Source organism: Trifolium pratense, linkage group LG1 (assembly GCF_020283565.1).
Source record: "Trifolium pratense cultivar HEN17-A07 linkage group LG1, ARS_RC_1.1, whole genome shotgun sequence".
Classification (NCBI taxonomy): Eukaryota; Viridiplantae; Streptophyta; class Magnoliopsida; order Fabales; family Fabaceae; genus Trifolium; species Trifolium pratense.
Window position 1 is genome coordinate 9,971,907 of NC_060059.1, and position 13,447 is coordinate 9,985,353.

Consider the following 13,447-nt stretch of genomic DNA (forward strand, 5'->3'; position numbering starts at 1 on the left):
CGCAAGAAAACCCTGGGATGCCAAAAAAATCTCTCATACAGTAGGTAGCACTCATTTATTGGATAGCTGCTTGGAGTCTTGTTAATTGGAATTTCTTTTAAGGTTCAAAATAACAATTAACTCCATTTTTTTACCTCTGCAGCTTTTAATCATGTCATCCAAAATTCTGAAACTTCAAAACTTCAATAGACTGGCACTACGATTTTAAGAAATGATATTTGGATAAATGTTTTGCATATTTTTGAAATATGTAAAAAAAAGAGATAAAAATAAACATATTCTACGTTGTCAAATATGTTGTCAATTTTTTGATGTTCAAATAACACACCTCATGATTTCAGGACACCCATAGTATATGTTGAACCTCTATCAAATTGTGAACAGAAAGGAATTGGTACATTAATGTAATTACATGACAACGATTGATTGTCTTCAGTAAGATGTAGCAAAAATGTTAATGAGATCAAAACATGATCATCTCTACAAAATTGATCTTATTGAAAATGATTCGAATGTAATTGGCTACTATTGTTGTCCCTAAATTTACAATTATACACATGAATATACATGAATATAATAATGAGGACCACTATGATTCAATAATTTCAATCAACCTGACTCTAATAGCCTGTACAATTCCGGAGACCCAAAAATGCCACGATCAGAAAGAAAACCAAAATTGGTTGATATGGCCGGCCGTTCACTATCGAAGTCTAATTAGGAAGAAAATTCTCGGTTCACTTGGGCTTGAAATAACTGTCATCAATCGAAAGTTGGTCAAATGCATCAAAATTTGCTTTCAAACCAACAAACTGGCTACCTAGTTGAGCACAACCACCATTTGGCCACCTGCAGCCTCCATCTCCGGTGCGAAATGGGCATAGAGATTCACAAATTCGACCAATAACATTGTTCCCATCATCATCATCATCATCGTCATCTTCTGTTACAGAAACAGATAGATCCTTTTTATCATTAATCAGAGCACTACTTGATCCTTGCCTTGATCCTTGCCTAGATCCTTGCCTAGATCCTTGCCTAGATGAACAATACAAGTTTGGACGTGCTTCCACTGGGTTGTTTTCAATGTCAACAATGCAATCACCACTACTAGAAATGTGAATCTTGCACCCAATTGATCGAATTGCACGCTTTATGTCCGTATTTTCTTTGGTTATCCTCTTGGCCGTGTTCATAGATGAGATGTTTAACAGTTTCTCACGTCGTAATTCAGCATTCAACGATTCCATAGCAATTGTATATTCTCTAGCTTTCCTTTCTGCCACTTCTTTAGCCTGTTACCATCCCACACAGCACCAATAGCATTAAAAGGAAAATCCTAACAGATCAACAATTCAATTCATTTTGGACAATGTAAACAAAATATAGATTTGTTCTGATAATTGATAAGTTTACAAAAAAGCATGTGAAGATGAGTAATGCCCATCGACAAATGGAGAAAGGCAATGGCTTTTTAATATAACAGTAAAAATTATAAAATTGAGGAATATAACTACCTTCTGCATCTCAGAGTTTTTCAGTATTATCTTCCGACATTGTGCTTCAAGCTCTCCACCCTGTGCTTCTTCTGGGCAGGCCCAACGAAGGTGGAATTGGGGCCATATAGTTGGGGCTAACGCTGCTGCTGGGGGAAGAAGAGGACCGCTGTACTTCAGTGGATCATAAAAGGGATTACAATGTGCATGGGTACTACTTCCTTCTGATGTCCGCCTGTCAGCCAAGTATGCCCACAAACATCCACAACTTTCAAACACATTGCACTGCAGCCTCTCCTTCTCACTGAAAAAATATGCAATCAGTACAAAATACAATAATCAGCAACATGGCAACTGCAATTCTCTTGATGCACATAAAATTTCCCATACTTCATTGTAATACATTTACTCCCTCCGGTCCTTAATATAAGAGACAGTTTGCTTTTTAGATTCATTGCAAATCTAATGTATCTAGTCAATAATATGGACTAGATACATTAGATTCTCAATTAATCTAAAAAGTAAAATTTTTCTTATATTAAGAACCGGAGGGAGTATTATTTAACAAATGTTTTTTAAAGCTATCTGGTCTATTTTCTAGTCTTCATGCATAAAGGGGCTACTTAGAATGAACCATCAGAGACCAGACCAGTATCACTTACTACTACTACACACGTTATCTCTTTGTTAGGTTGGGTTAAATACCTTTATAGTATAGTTATGGTATAGACATACATGATACACCATCAAAGGAAAATTGTATAGGTTGGCTGTTAGTGTAACAGGGATCATCATAAAAGTAAACGAATATATTGCTGACAGCACATCAATCATCTTTAAGACTCAACAATAAAGGAAAATGTAATAATGATAACAGAAGATAATGCCAAAATCAATAAGAATGGCATCAAATCACGGAAATGTGAGTATAACAATAAGCAGTTTGATAAATTTTGAGCATAAACAGGTAGAGAAATGCTATATGATTTGAAGATCAACTGACAAAATGTTGAAGTATGTTGCTAGGTGTTGGTTATACACATACAAATCATACACTCGCATAACAAGACTTTTGTTGTGGTTAAATAAGAATTTTTCTGGGGAGAACAATGAAACATAAATTTCCGTATCTCTTCTCTTTAAATGCATCGGTCTAAATTATGTCTCACAAATGCAACCTATCTCACATCCACTACGAAGTCTACTCATGTAAATAATATTTCACTGCTGATGGGCTTCAGTGTTTCACTGTGTTCAAAATGAGATGGCCGTGTCAGGAAACTGCATGCCAATTAACTACATCTATTCCATGGAACAAATCGATAACAAAAAGAAATACCTATTAAAGAAGAAGTTTCCAAAGCGAGAAGAAAGCATGCAGTCTAAGAAGTCCACCAGGAAAGCCTTAATAATGAAATAGTATAAGTTACCGGTCAGAAAGATACACAGAAAGAAAGTTTTACAATAAAACAAATAGAGAAATATAATAAATATTCAAGGACACATACCGCAGAAAACTCAAAAGCAAAAGGATACATCCGCAGCAGTTGTGACACACAATCAGCCCACTGAAAAAATATAACTGGCTGAGTTCATAATAAACATGGACAATAAACCTAAGTATTATACGAAAAACAAAACATATATTCAAACCTAATTCAATCACCAACTCTAAAAGCATAGATAAAATAGTTGCAATAATATAGCCATCCAGATCAATTATCTAAACCTAGAAATGCAATTCTTCAGATAGTAAATGATAAGCTAAATAGATGAAAGTATATTTTTATGCATACATAACAGTAATTGTTTTACGAATATACATAATAAAAAACATGGATTTGGTTACAAAGTCTCTAATTCAATGCATGGTAATGAATGCTGATGTCCCCCAAAAAAATTATGAACCAACCATTTAGTCAAAAGAAATAATATACATCGCCCTTGCAATTAAAAATGTCACAATTTAAATAAAATAAAATAAAAATATGTCACAATAGAGAAAATATATCAATTTAACAAACAGGAAACAATAATAATATCTTAAAAGTTAAAACTAATATTATCATCATTGGTTCATCGGTGCAAAAAATTTCAATATCGTTTTACCTAGCCTTGTTATATATTTTACTTTCACAAGGAAACTGCTCTTGGATTAGCCAAGTTTTGGGTCTATATTGGTCCAACAATCAACCTCTTATTAATTGTGATGTCAATACCTATTGACAATACCACATCACCAAATTTGTAGTGATTTGCCTTCAAATTATTAGCTCAAGGTCAAGGTACTAAAAAAAATGGAATAAAATTTAAAAAATTAAGTACATATTGAAGCCTCAAATTATTAGGAAGGAAACATCCAGAGAGAAACCTAGAGCTTATTCAAGGAACAAACCTGCAAAAAAATGGGAGAGTAGTTGTTTGAGTTATGTGCATGAGATGAAACTGGAGGTTGAGACACGAATGTCCCTGATGGCTGGCGCATTGGTGATGATGGGATAATGCTAGTTGAAGACTGCTGCCTAGGTAACTCGAAAGACATGTTGCCACTTCCAGAGATAGATGGTGTTCCCACACGATCAGAAAATGGATGACCAAATGCTAGCCAGTCTTTTTCAACAAGTGCCTGTATAAGGAAGGATATTGTATAAGCACAAATAAAAGACAGGTTCATAGGAGGATAACTTGTGTATCTTCATACGGTAACATTGATGTAGAGATATTCAAATAGTTTAGTAATGGCAATTCCATACCTGAAACCCTCTGAATGTCCGATAATATGGATCAAGCAACAAATTAGCAAGTGAAACTAACTGGCTTGTCCTATCCCATCCATCACTACCAAAGTAAAAAAGTATGCTCATCATACAAGTTAACAATATGAAAGACTGTAATTTTTTTTTTCACAAGTTTAGAATAGTGAGAAATACACCATCATAGTACCTGCAATGTACAAGAACAGAAGCCTTTTCCATAGCAACACGGGCAGCAATCCAAGCTGCACCAGCTAAGACATTCTGAACATGCAATAACCATCCACTGTCCCCAAGGGTTGATACTGAAGCAGACATACTACTTAAATTGCCACCACCCCATATTGACCCGCCATGTCTCTAAACAGAACTCATAAAAACAATCTTAATACAACTCACAAAGTTAGAGACACAGACTCCATTAAGTGATCCCAAACAAAAGTCACTCTAGCCAATCATAAACCAGTTCAGTTGAACATGTATTAAAATGCCATTAATTGGAAAACTTGCCAAGTTAAACAGTCATCACAAAACAATTTTGGTATAATAAAATTATGAAAAAGTACTACCAAGCAAGCATCATTCATTATTTGTATCAAAGTCTTGTAAACAGACCATGCTACGGGATGATTTGAGAGGGAATGATAGTTTTACTTTTATGCTTACACCACAGTCCATATTCAGCTTTTTCTTAAACCAACCAAAAAATGTCAAAAAAGTATAACTTCCAACGCTATAATTATTAGGACTGAATTTATCCACGACGGTAAATCTAGCCATTTTGAAAATCCACTCAGTACATTGAGAACACAAATAGCAAAAACATTTTAACATTCAGATACTGACCAAAAAAGATGACATTCCATCTGATGATGTTCTGCCATGAGTGTCCATGAATTCTCGGAGCCGAACAAAGCTCTCTCTCATTGCATGAATGTTGTCTATACCAAAAAAGATTATCTGACAATATATAAATTAAGAACTTAGACGCTTAAAAATGAAGCCAAAAGTTAAAAATGAAAAAACAAGTGGACAATTAAAAAGCCTATTACAGACCTCAGATTGAAAATAGTTTGATGATGATTCTGAACCACCTCCCATGGCTCCATTAGCTAATGCGTTTTTCCTTGGTCTCGCATCAGCGATATATAGCTTTCTAAAAGAGAAATACAATTTCAGAATGTTTTAAAAATATGCATGCAGGAATGCACCCAAACACAACAATGCATAAACTACCAGAGAATAGCACCTAGCAATTAAATATTTAAATTGTACTATAATTCGATGAAAAATGAAAACTTAGCCTTCACGTAACAGCTAAGATTTTAGGAAGAGGTTGTTAGAGATATGTTCATTGCAGTAGGGAGCATGGTAGAGATATGAGAACCAATCTTGAACCTTTCACCCAAACAGCTTATGTTTTTATGAGAGGTCATCCTTGATTCACTTCTGATTGATGCTTAATGTGGATGCATAATTCATGTTTTTACCAAGATAATAAGTAAAGTGCAAAAATAATTCATGTTTTATGTGGTTGCATAATTCCTGTTGAATTTTACCAAAATATGTTTACAGTGGAGGAATGTAACATACAAATCTCACCTCCTTGAGCCATCACGGTTGCTGCAAAGTGCAGCCACAAGTTTTTCGTCCATGTTGCTGCATGAAAACAGATATTGTTATGTTCATTTCATATATAATAAGGGATATTTTTAAAAAATCAGCCAACTAATCAAGGACCAGGAATAAAAAGATTAAAAAAAAAAAAGGTATTAGCTCAACAGAGTTCAAACCACCCACCCACCCAAAAAAAAAAATCTATAATCTATATACAGAAAAAACCAAGCATCACTCCAGTCACTGTTATAGTGTCAATAAAAGAATACGCTGATAAACGGGTTTACAATTCTTCCTTCTATCGTGTTGAATTATACACTGTTTATATAATATAAAGAACATTGTCAAAACTTCCAACCTGGGGAATTAACTTAATATATCCTATATTGTTATCGTTACATCTGATAAAAAACAAACAATCTATATTTTGCATTTAATAATAATGTATATTTGATTAAATAATTTGCATTACCTCCTCATATTCATCATGAGACCAACTAAAGGTTGGGAAGAACGTGCAAGAACTGCGCCAGTAACTATAGTCAACAGTTCCATTATGTTAGAGGTGCATCCTCACATTACAATAATAAAATGCAAAAGAATGAAAATAGGAAGCATGGAACTGTACAAATATTTTAAGGAAATGACATGAAGATATTGTACATACCAGGATGACACCAAGAAATTACAGGCAGTCGGCATCTTGCACGGAATTTGCAAGCCTGGAGTACTTCATCATCACTTACATCAGGACAATGCAAAGTTATCAAAGGAATGGCTCAGTAGATTCAACATTATCAATATAGCCATAACTAGGCAAAAGTAGGAAGTATGGTTCTCAATAAATTACCTAATGCTCTTTGGAACAACCAAAGCAAATGGATAACTCTGGCACATTGTATAACTGGAATTCACACTACTTATTCTCCATAAGTCATTTGACAAGGTGAAGGACCCACTTTCAATCATGTCCATTGAAGCACGATGAGAAGCTTTGCCAATAAGTCGAAAATACTCATCCAATAAACGCACCATTGGAGAGGTGTTCTTGAAACTGGAAGGCCCAGATGTAAAAGCATAAAGATCCCATAATACTGGTGGCTTCGTACACTTCAGTAGTGCATCATATATTGCACGTCTCTGTAAGATTAAATAACCAACATTAGATCCGAAACATGCTAAAAGAATATAAAGGCTTCTCTACAGATGTTCATGAAAAAATCTCACTAGATCGCAACAGTTTAAAAATGCAGGTTGCAAGGCTACTTCAGATATCTCACTAAAGAGGTAGGATATGACTATTGTCTCATCAAACACTAGATTACGACAAGATATGATATAGTTATACTATCTTGTTTCTTATCCTAGCCGCCAAACGAGCCCTAATCTCCAAAAAATAAATGTCACATATTTGATAAACTTGAGCAAACACTGAGACTTTTTGTTTTAAAAGTAGGGCAAGACTGCTGTCAAAGAAGAATTACCTGTTTTGTACGAGGCCTAAAACCAAAGACTATAATTCTCATATCTTTCCCTGCATAGAAGATCAAAGATAAATCCAGTCTTTAACAAAAGAAGAAATTTATGAAGATTTACGATGAATATGGAAGAAGAATAAAGAATCCCTTTAAAAAAAAAAAACCATGTGCTAGAAAACATATAGAATTTATGAAAATAAAGTCATGAACAGTAAGAATTTTATCAAATTACATCTAGTTCTATGCCCAAACTCAAACTATTTTACTTCCAATTAAAGGAGGTTGTTTTATAACATTAAAAAGTTTCAAACACTGAGGACACATTACGTGAAAATAAAAAATTAACTATGCATATTCAAAGAAAATATTAATAAGAGGAGGTTACCAAAAATATTCAAAAAAACAAATATTAATAAAAGGAGCTTACTGAAAGCATACCAATCACCTGCAGAAGTCTTTGTGTTGGTGTCTTGTCTGATTGATGAGTATTTGACTGAACCTTTACAGCCTACATTTAAGTGAGAGCAGCATGAGGTTCTAAAGAATCACCACAAATTGCACTCCACAAATTGGTTGATAGCATACCACATCATAAACATAGTTCAAAATTTCACAACATTAATAGAATATACTACAAATATTCAATCTTTTGGCTGAGTTGACAATGACCACTGAGCTAGTAGCACAAGTTTTTCTTGTTGGCAGATCAACAATTAAATAAAAAGAAAATTAGAACAATTTTTTTGCAAAAGAAACGATTAAAATATCAAATTCCTATTTTCCCTTCATGAATCAATCTAAGTCCATACTTTGTAAATATTCCAGTGTCATACTTAGAGTAATCACAAGAACTGGTGAATATTTGAAGACTGTAAATGTTATACAATAATTGAGTAGTATGTCAAAATAGTCACCCAAGATTGTTCAGGTCAATCTAGCACTAGATATCCAAAGTAAATAACAGTAAACACAAAAAAAAAAAAATGTAAAAATATTGCAAGAACTTACTGTCTTGTTAAACTTCTCAATAGTTGCTAGTGGTATTGTTCCAAGGGCAATAACTTTTCTTGTTCCCTCACTCTAGAAAATGTGATGAAGTAAATCAGTGAATATAGTCAATACAGAAGATAAATAGGCAGGTAACTAAATGTCTCAGACAAACACCTGAAGACGGCACATGTCAGCAACAGAACTCACATCAGTGTTCAATTTCTGGGTTTAAAGTATCTAATTTCAAGCTTGGTGGGTTTTAGGGAAAATAGAAGGAATAATCAACAAACATTTTGACGAGATGAATGATGACTGCAAATGTTAGGTTTGGGTAAATTAGAAGTTGAAGAACTTCGTCTCTTTTCTGACAAAAATATACTTTATCCATATACTTTATCCAAAAACCTTGGTTATGAAACCATTTGTACTGTATTTCTTATGCATATTCAGTCAGTTTTGAAGACTGTGGGCATTTCTAAATCACTAACTTGGGAATCTTTCGTCATCCTAATACCTGGAAAAAACCTAGAACACAGAAGCAGTGTAGGAAATTTTACATAAAGGAGCTTACCAAAAATATTAGACGAAAGTTTGTTACAATCAAGACACCTGCATCATCTGTATTGACAAGAACAACACCATGCCCCTGCAAGTAAACACCATATACCAACTTAATTCTATACAATAGATTAAAACTGGATAAATGTAAATTAAAACATTAAGACTTGTGTGAGAAGTAAAAATTAGCAAAAGATACACACACAGAAGACAATAAGTTATGTGTCAGATGTTAATATAATGGCTAATGTACAGTTTGCATCCAACCAATTCATATTTGAGGAGAAATTTAGCTCTTTAACTGCCTAATTGGTTAGTGGATAGAAGCGGTGTCGAGCAAAGTATCTCAGGGGGGTCCCTTGGTTTACCTATCTCAATAAAGTCTATGAATGATAGCAGCAGTGTCAAGCAAAGTAATGAACATATATAGGAGGCATTTGGTTAGAAAATATTTTATTTTCCAGAGTATTTTGGAAGCCATTTATACGATATTTAGGCATAATATTTCTAGTTTCTAGATAAATCAACACCCCAATTCACTGTCTTGAATTACATGTATACGTCTGTTTTGGAAGTAACATCATCCTTAACAATATGAGCTTGAGGCTTTCATGCAAGTAGTATGGGATGAAGAAGGCACCCAACATTTGATAGTTTTTTTTTTTTTTGTCATATAAAAATTGACACAGGGAGTTCTATCCCCAGCCTGGGAGTCTAGTCTGTGTGGATATGCTCCAAAGTCAATTGTACCCCATTTAACCTAAGTTAAAGCACTGTGTCATTGTCATCCCCATTTGATCTCTTATTTGAATGCTTGACATAAGATTCCCTAGAAGAGGAGAGGGTTACCACACGAGGCTAAGGAAATATATATTTGCAACTAGAGAAAACGGTCTCGTAGATAGACAAGACCATGTGGCTTCTTTTCTTCTTTGGAATGTCTTCTTTTGCTGATAATTCATGTCCTAAGAGTCCCAGGAAGTCGGAAACCTAAATGTGAGAGACGTACTTGAAACCTTAACATTGTTAAAGGAAGTTTCAGCATCTTCTAGAAGGACTGACACTTGTGATACTGCAATACTACTGACGAAGTTGTCAAAATTAAAATCCTAACGAAGATAGGAAAGGGGAGAAAAATAGGCCATATGTGTGATAGTGATAGTAACTTGGATCTGTTCTTTAATCAAATAGTAACTACTAACATGGATCATAAGATTCTACCTAAAATGAAAAGTTGTATTTAAACAACTGTATACACACTGACATTAAATAATATAGTAAAAATAACCTTAAAATATAACTAACAATTAAGCAAACTTTAACTGAAAATGAATAAGAAAGCCACACCTCGCAACTTTAAATTAAAGTTATAACTCGTAATACAAAAGGTACAATTATTAACCGCAGCCGCAAGGCACAAATAGATTTGAACTACCAAACCAATTGTAACCCACAGGCCACCCCCCAGTTTTTAGCAAGAATGAACCACCTACATATCAAAGATGAATGGACCTAAGCCCGAAGTCAAATCACCAAATAGAAGCAAAGATGTTGGAAAAACGAATCACAAAAGAGACATGAAAACGTAAAGTCAAGCGAGACTTCAGAGTTTGGGTGGGCCTCAGTTTTTCGTTCCCTATTTGGTTCGATTAGCCACTTAAATGGAAGCACACCAAAATCTGTTTCTGTGCTTCTGATGTTGCTCGGCAATGTTACCCGGTCTCGCCAGTGACACAGTGGATGTGACCAAGAATGTCGGTAAAAAATAATCACAAGATAGGGTGACGTTAGATGTAAAATTCCAACATTGATAACGTTAGGTACTGCAACTAAGTTCAGCGCGCCACATTTGGAATGCCAGCAAGCCCACTTGGGCGTTTTCTGGCCGCCATTTATCTCACATGCCCGTTTAAAAAAAATTAATAATTTATCTCCCAATCTCATGCAATATTTGTTCTATACGGGCCACCAGCCACCAAGTTTCATTTAATACCTTCTCAGAGATCACGTGAACCCGTATCTAAAGAAATGACATCATATATAAACAAGTTTCGAATAACCCAGAAAACCGTAAGAGACATTCATCAGATACCACCAACTCAAAACAGATGCCAGATATGAGATATCTGACCATTGTTTGTACTACTATATTCGATAATAACAGTACCAGTGATATAATGCAACGTGTGTCAGACTCAGCTTGCTGAGTTCACACAATGTATGGAATTCACACATAGCGATAACAAACATGACAAAACTACAAACCCTAATCAAACTTTTGGGAAACGAACTTAGTTAACTTGTTATGCAAATAACATATGAAGTTGAAATTTTGAGAAACTGGCACACCAAACCTTACATACATGTATATCACTATTCTTACTTCTACATATTTTCACCAATTCGCCCTAAAAAATTAATCAATTCAGTAAGAAAATTGAAGGGAAAAACATTACCATAACCACTCTAGGAACGACATTATAATTAACCGCGATTACTAAAACAAACGATGAATTTACAATATCATATGAAAGGTAAAACAAAAAAAAATGAAAGTAGCGTTTACATACTTCGGCAACAACTTGTTCATCATCGAGCAAGAAATCGAGATTCGCAGGAGAGACGAAACGCGCAATTGGCTGCAAATAGATAAACAAGAACGAAAAAATCAATGAAATGAAGAATCATGAATGTCGAAGGAAAAAGAAGAAGGGATTGAATTGAAAAAAGGAACCTCAATTTTGGTCCATTCGAGAGCGTCCCAGCTACCAGTGGAGGAGTCTGATGCGTCCCTTAAAGAGGTAGTTGGTGTGGGACGGTGTTTCGGCAAGTCCATGCCGGCGACGGCGGAGGAGGTGCAACTCCGGCGAGGGTTGAGAGAGAGAAAGAGAGGGTTTGTTGCGTTGTGTTGAATTGGAGATTACCGAACGTTCTTTGTGTGTGTGTCACCAAACTGATCATAAACCGATTGATTTTGTAATTATGAATTAATCAATTCTGCCACATCACTTTTCATTACAACTAGTACCTTTTTTGGGGTACATTAGTAGTACTTTTTTTTTTTTTTTGGTACATCGTTAAAACAAATACCAACGTAACATAGTCTGACACAAGTAGTAAATGTTTGAGCTTCTTAATTTGATCATGTGTTTGATCCCCGATCAGTGTATGCGGTAAAACATTTGTTGAGAGAGATCAACCTTTAAATGGATCTCAGTTACATTTGATTTAAAAAAAACACTTGAAATTTGTGAAAATATTAGAAATTTCAATTTATTAATAATTGTATTTAAATTAAATACTTCAAGCATATTTTTTGATTCAAAATATTTAAAGCATACTAATAAAGTTAATTATTAAAAGTCTTTGTGATATATTTAAAGCATACTAATAAAGTTGGAGTTCGAATTTTGAACACTCTACGTATATTTTTTTGTTGAAGTAAAACACTCTACATATTTATCTAAAGGTAGAAAAATTCTAGTTACTAAATTAACTGGAAAAAAATGTTAATTCTTAAAATATACTAGTATATGTTTTAATTTAATGTACATTATCCATTTTATTTTTTTATAAAAGTCAAAAAAGACAAGGATTGTATAACCTGCAAACAAAAATAGTGAATGGCTATGATTTCAATAAAAAAATTAATGGAGAGAATATGTTCCCCCACTTAATTTCCATCTGGCAAATATATATTGCCTCCTTTGAATTTGAACAAAGTGATCTCTCAGTCTCAATAATCAAATAAGAATGACAACTACACATTGGTAATTCCCCAACCAATTGCTAAGGAGTAAGTAAGGACATAAATTGTATAGGGTGTTCATAAAAATACAAATGTATGAGGGTAGTTGGCAGAACTTAAAAGCACGTGCCATACTATTTAGAGTATATGCAAGGATCATACCACACAACTCTTCCTTCCTAACCAATTTATCAATCATACATATTGTTAATGGTTGTTGGGGGAGTCATGGAGCTATCGAGAAACAATGAGTCAATGTTTCAGGATCACAAGAAAGGGAAACTTCATATATCCATCCAAAATCTTAAGAAATTAGGTTAATAGGTCACATGTCCCACCAAGTCGACCACAGCTCTGATATCACTTGTTGGGGAGTCTGGGGAAGCTAAGGAGAAACAATGAGTCATTGCTTAAGGACCACAAGAGAGAGAGATTTTACATCTCCATCCAAAATCTTAAGGCATTAGGTTAATGAGTCATATCTCTTATAAATTCAATATTTTTTCCATACATAGTCGATGTGGAACTTAGCCACTTCCACTTGAAACCCAACACCAATACCACTATATATCAACTACTTATACATGCATATTGTGTAATAATCATGTAAACTTTTATATTTATTAAAAAAATCATATATATACTTAGTGTTTTGGGTATTTAAATATTTTCCTTAGTTTAAGAAATGATCAGTTGATCATTAGATCATTGATTCATAGTTTACTTAAGATAATGTCACTTTGTGGCAAAGAATTAATGATACTCTTGGAGTCTTGATGAATCTTGTTCCTCTCATATGCTAAAACT

The 13,447-nt window shown here is 34.2% G+C and overlaps 1 protein-coding gene across 2 annotated transcripts; it reads right to left on the reverse strand.

The window, feature by feature from the left end:
- Positions 1-408: 408 nt before the first annotated feature.
- LOC123920591 (phosphatidylinositol-3-phosphatase myotubularin-1-like) lies at positions 409-11,904 on the reverse strand. 2 transcript variants are annotated; one of them, XM_045972881.1, is made up of 19 exons: positions 11,627-11,904; positions 11,463-11,531; positions 8,906-8,980; positions 8,353-8,424; positions 7,783-7,852; positions 7,351-7,400; positions 6,717-7,006; positions 6,534-6,607; positions 6,339-6,402; positions 5,852-5,908; positions 5,306-5,405; positions 5,096-5,209; positions 4,440-4,609; positions 4,250-4,334; positions 3,892-4,122; positions 3,005-3,064; positions 2,836-2,900; positions 1,518-1,800; positions 409-1,295 (listed from the first exon to the last, which is right to left on the reverse strand). In XM_045972881.1, the coding sequence occupies exons 1-19, from the start codon at positions 11,726-11,728 to the stop codon at positions 738-740; spliced, it is 2,589 nt and encodes an 862-aa protein (XP_045828837.1). In that variant the 5' UTR covers positions 11,729-11,904; the 3' UTR covers positions 409-737. The 2 variants fall into 2 exon arrangements, with proteins under 2 accessions (XP_045828837.1, XP_045828845.1); XM_045972889.1 differs by lacking the exons at positions 8,906-8,980; positions 11,463-11,531; positions 11,627-11,904 and having other exon boundaries at positions 7,790-7,852; positions 8,353-8,407.
- Positions 11,905-13,447: the final 1,543 nt, after the last annotated feature.

What these genes read in the sequence shown, in the direction of transcription:
- LOC123920591 (XM_045972881.1), bottom strand. Translation starts at nt 11,728, where the DNA reads ATGGACTTGCCGAAACACCGTCCCACACCAACTACCTCTTTAAGGGAC. An exon ending in ATGAACAAGTTGTTGCCGAA is followed by an intron (nt 8,981 to 11,462) that starts GTATGTAAACGC and finishes GTTTACTTGCAG; the next exon opens with GGGCATGGTGTTGTTCTTGT. An exon ending in CTCATGATGAATATGAGGAG is followed by an intron (nt 5,909 to 6,338) that starts GTAATGCAAATT and finishes GTTTTCATGCAG; the next exon opens with CAACATGGACGAAAAACTTG.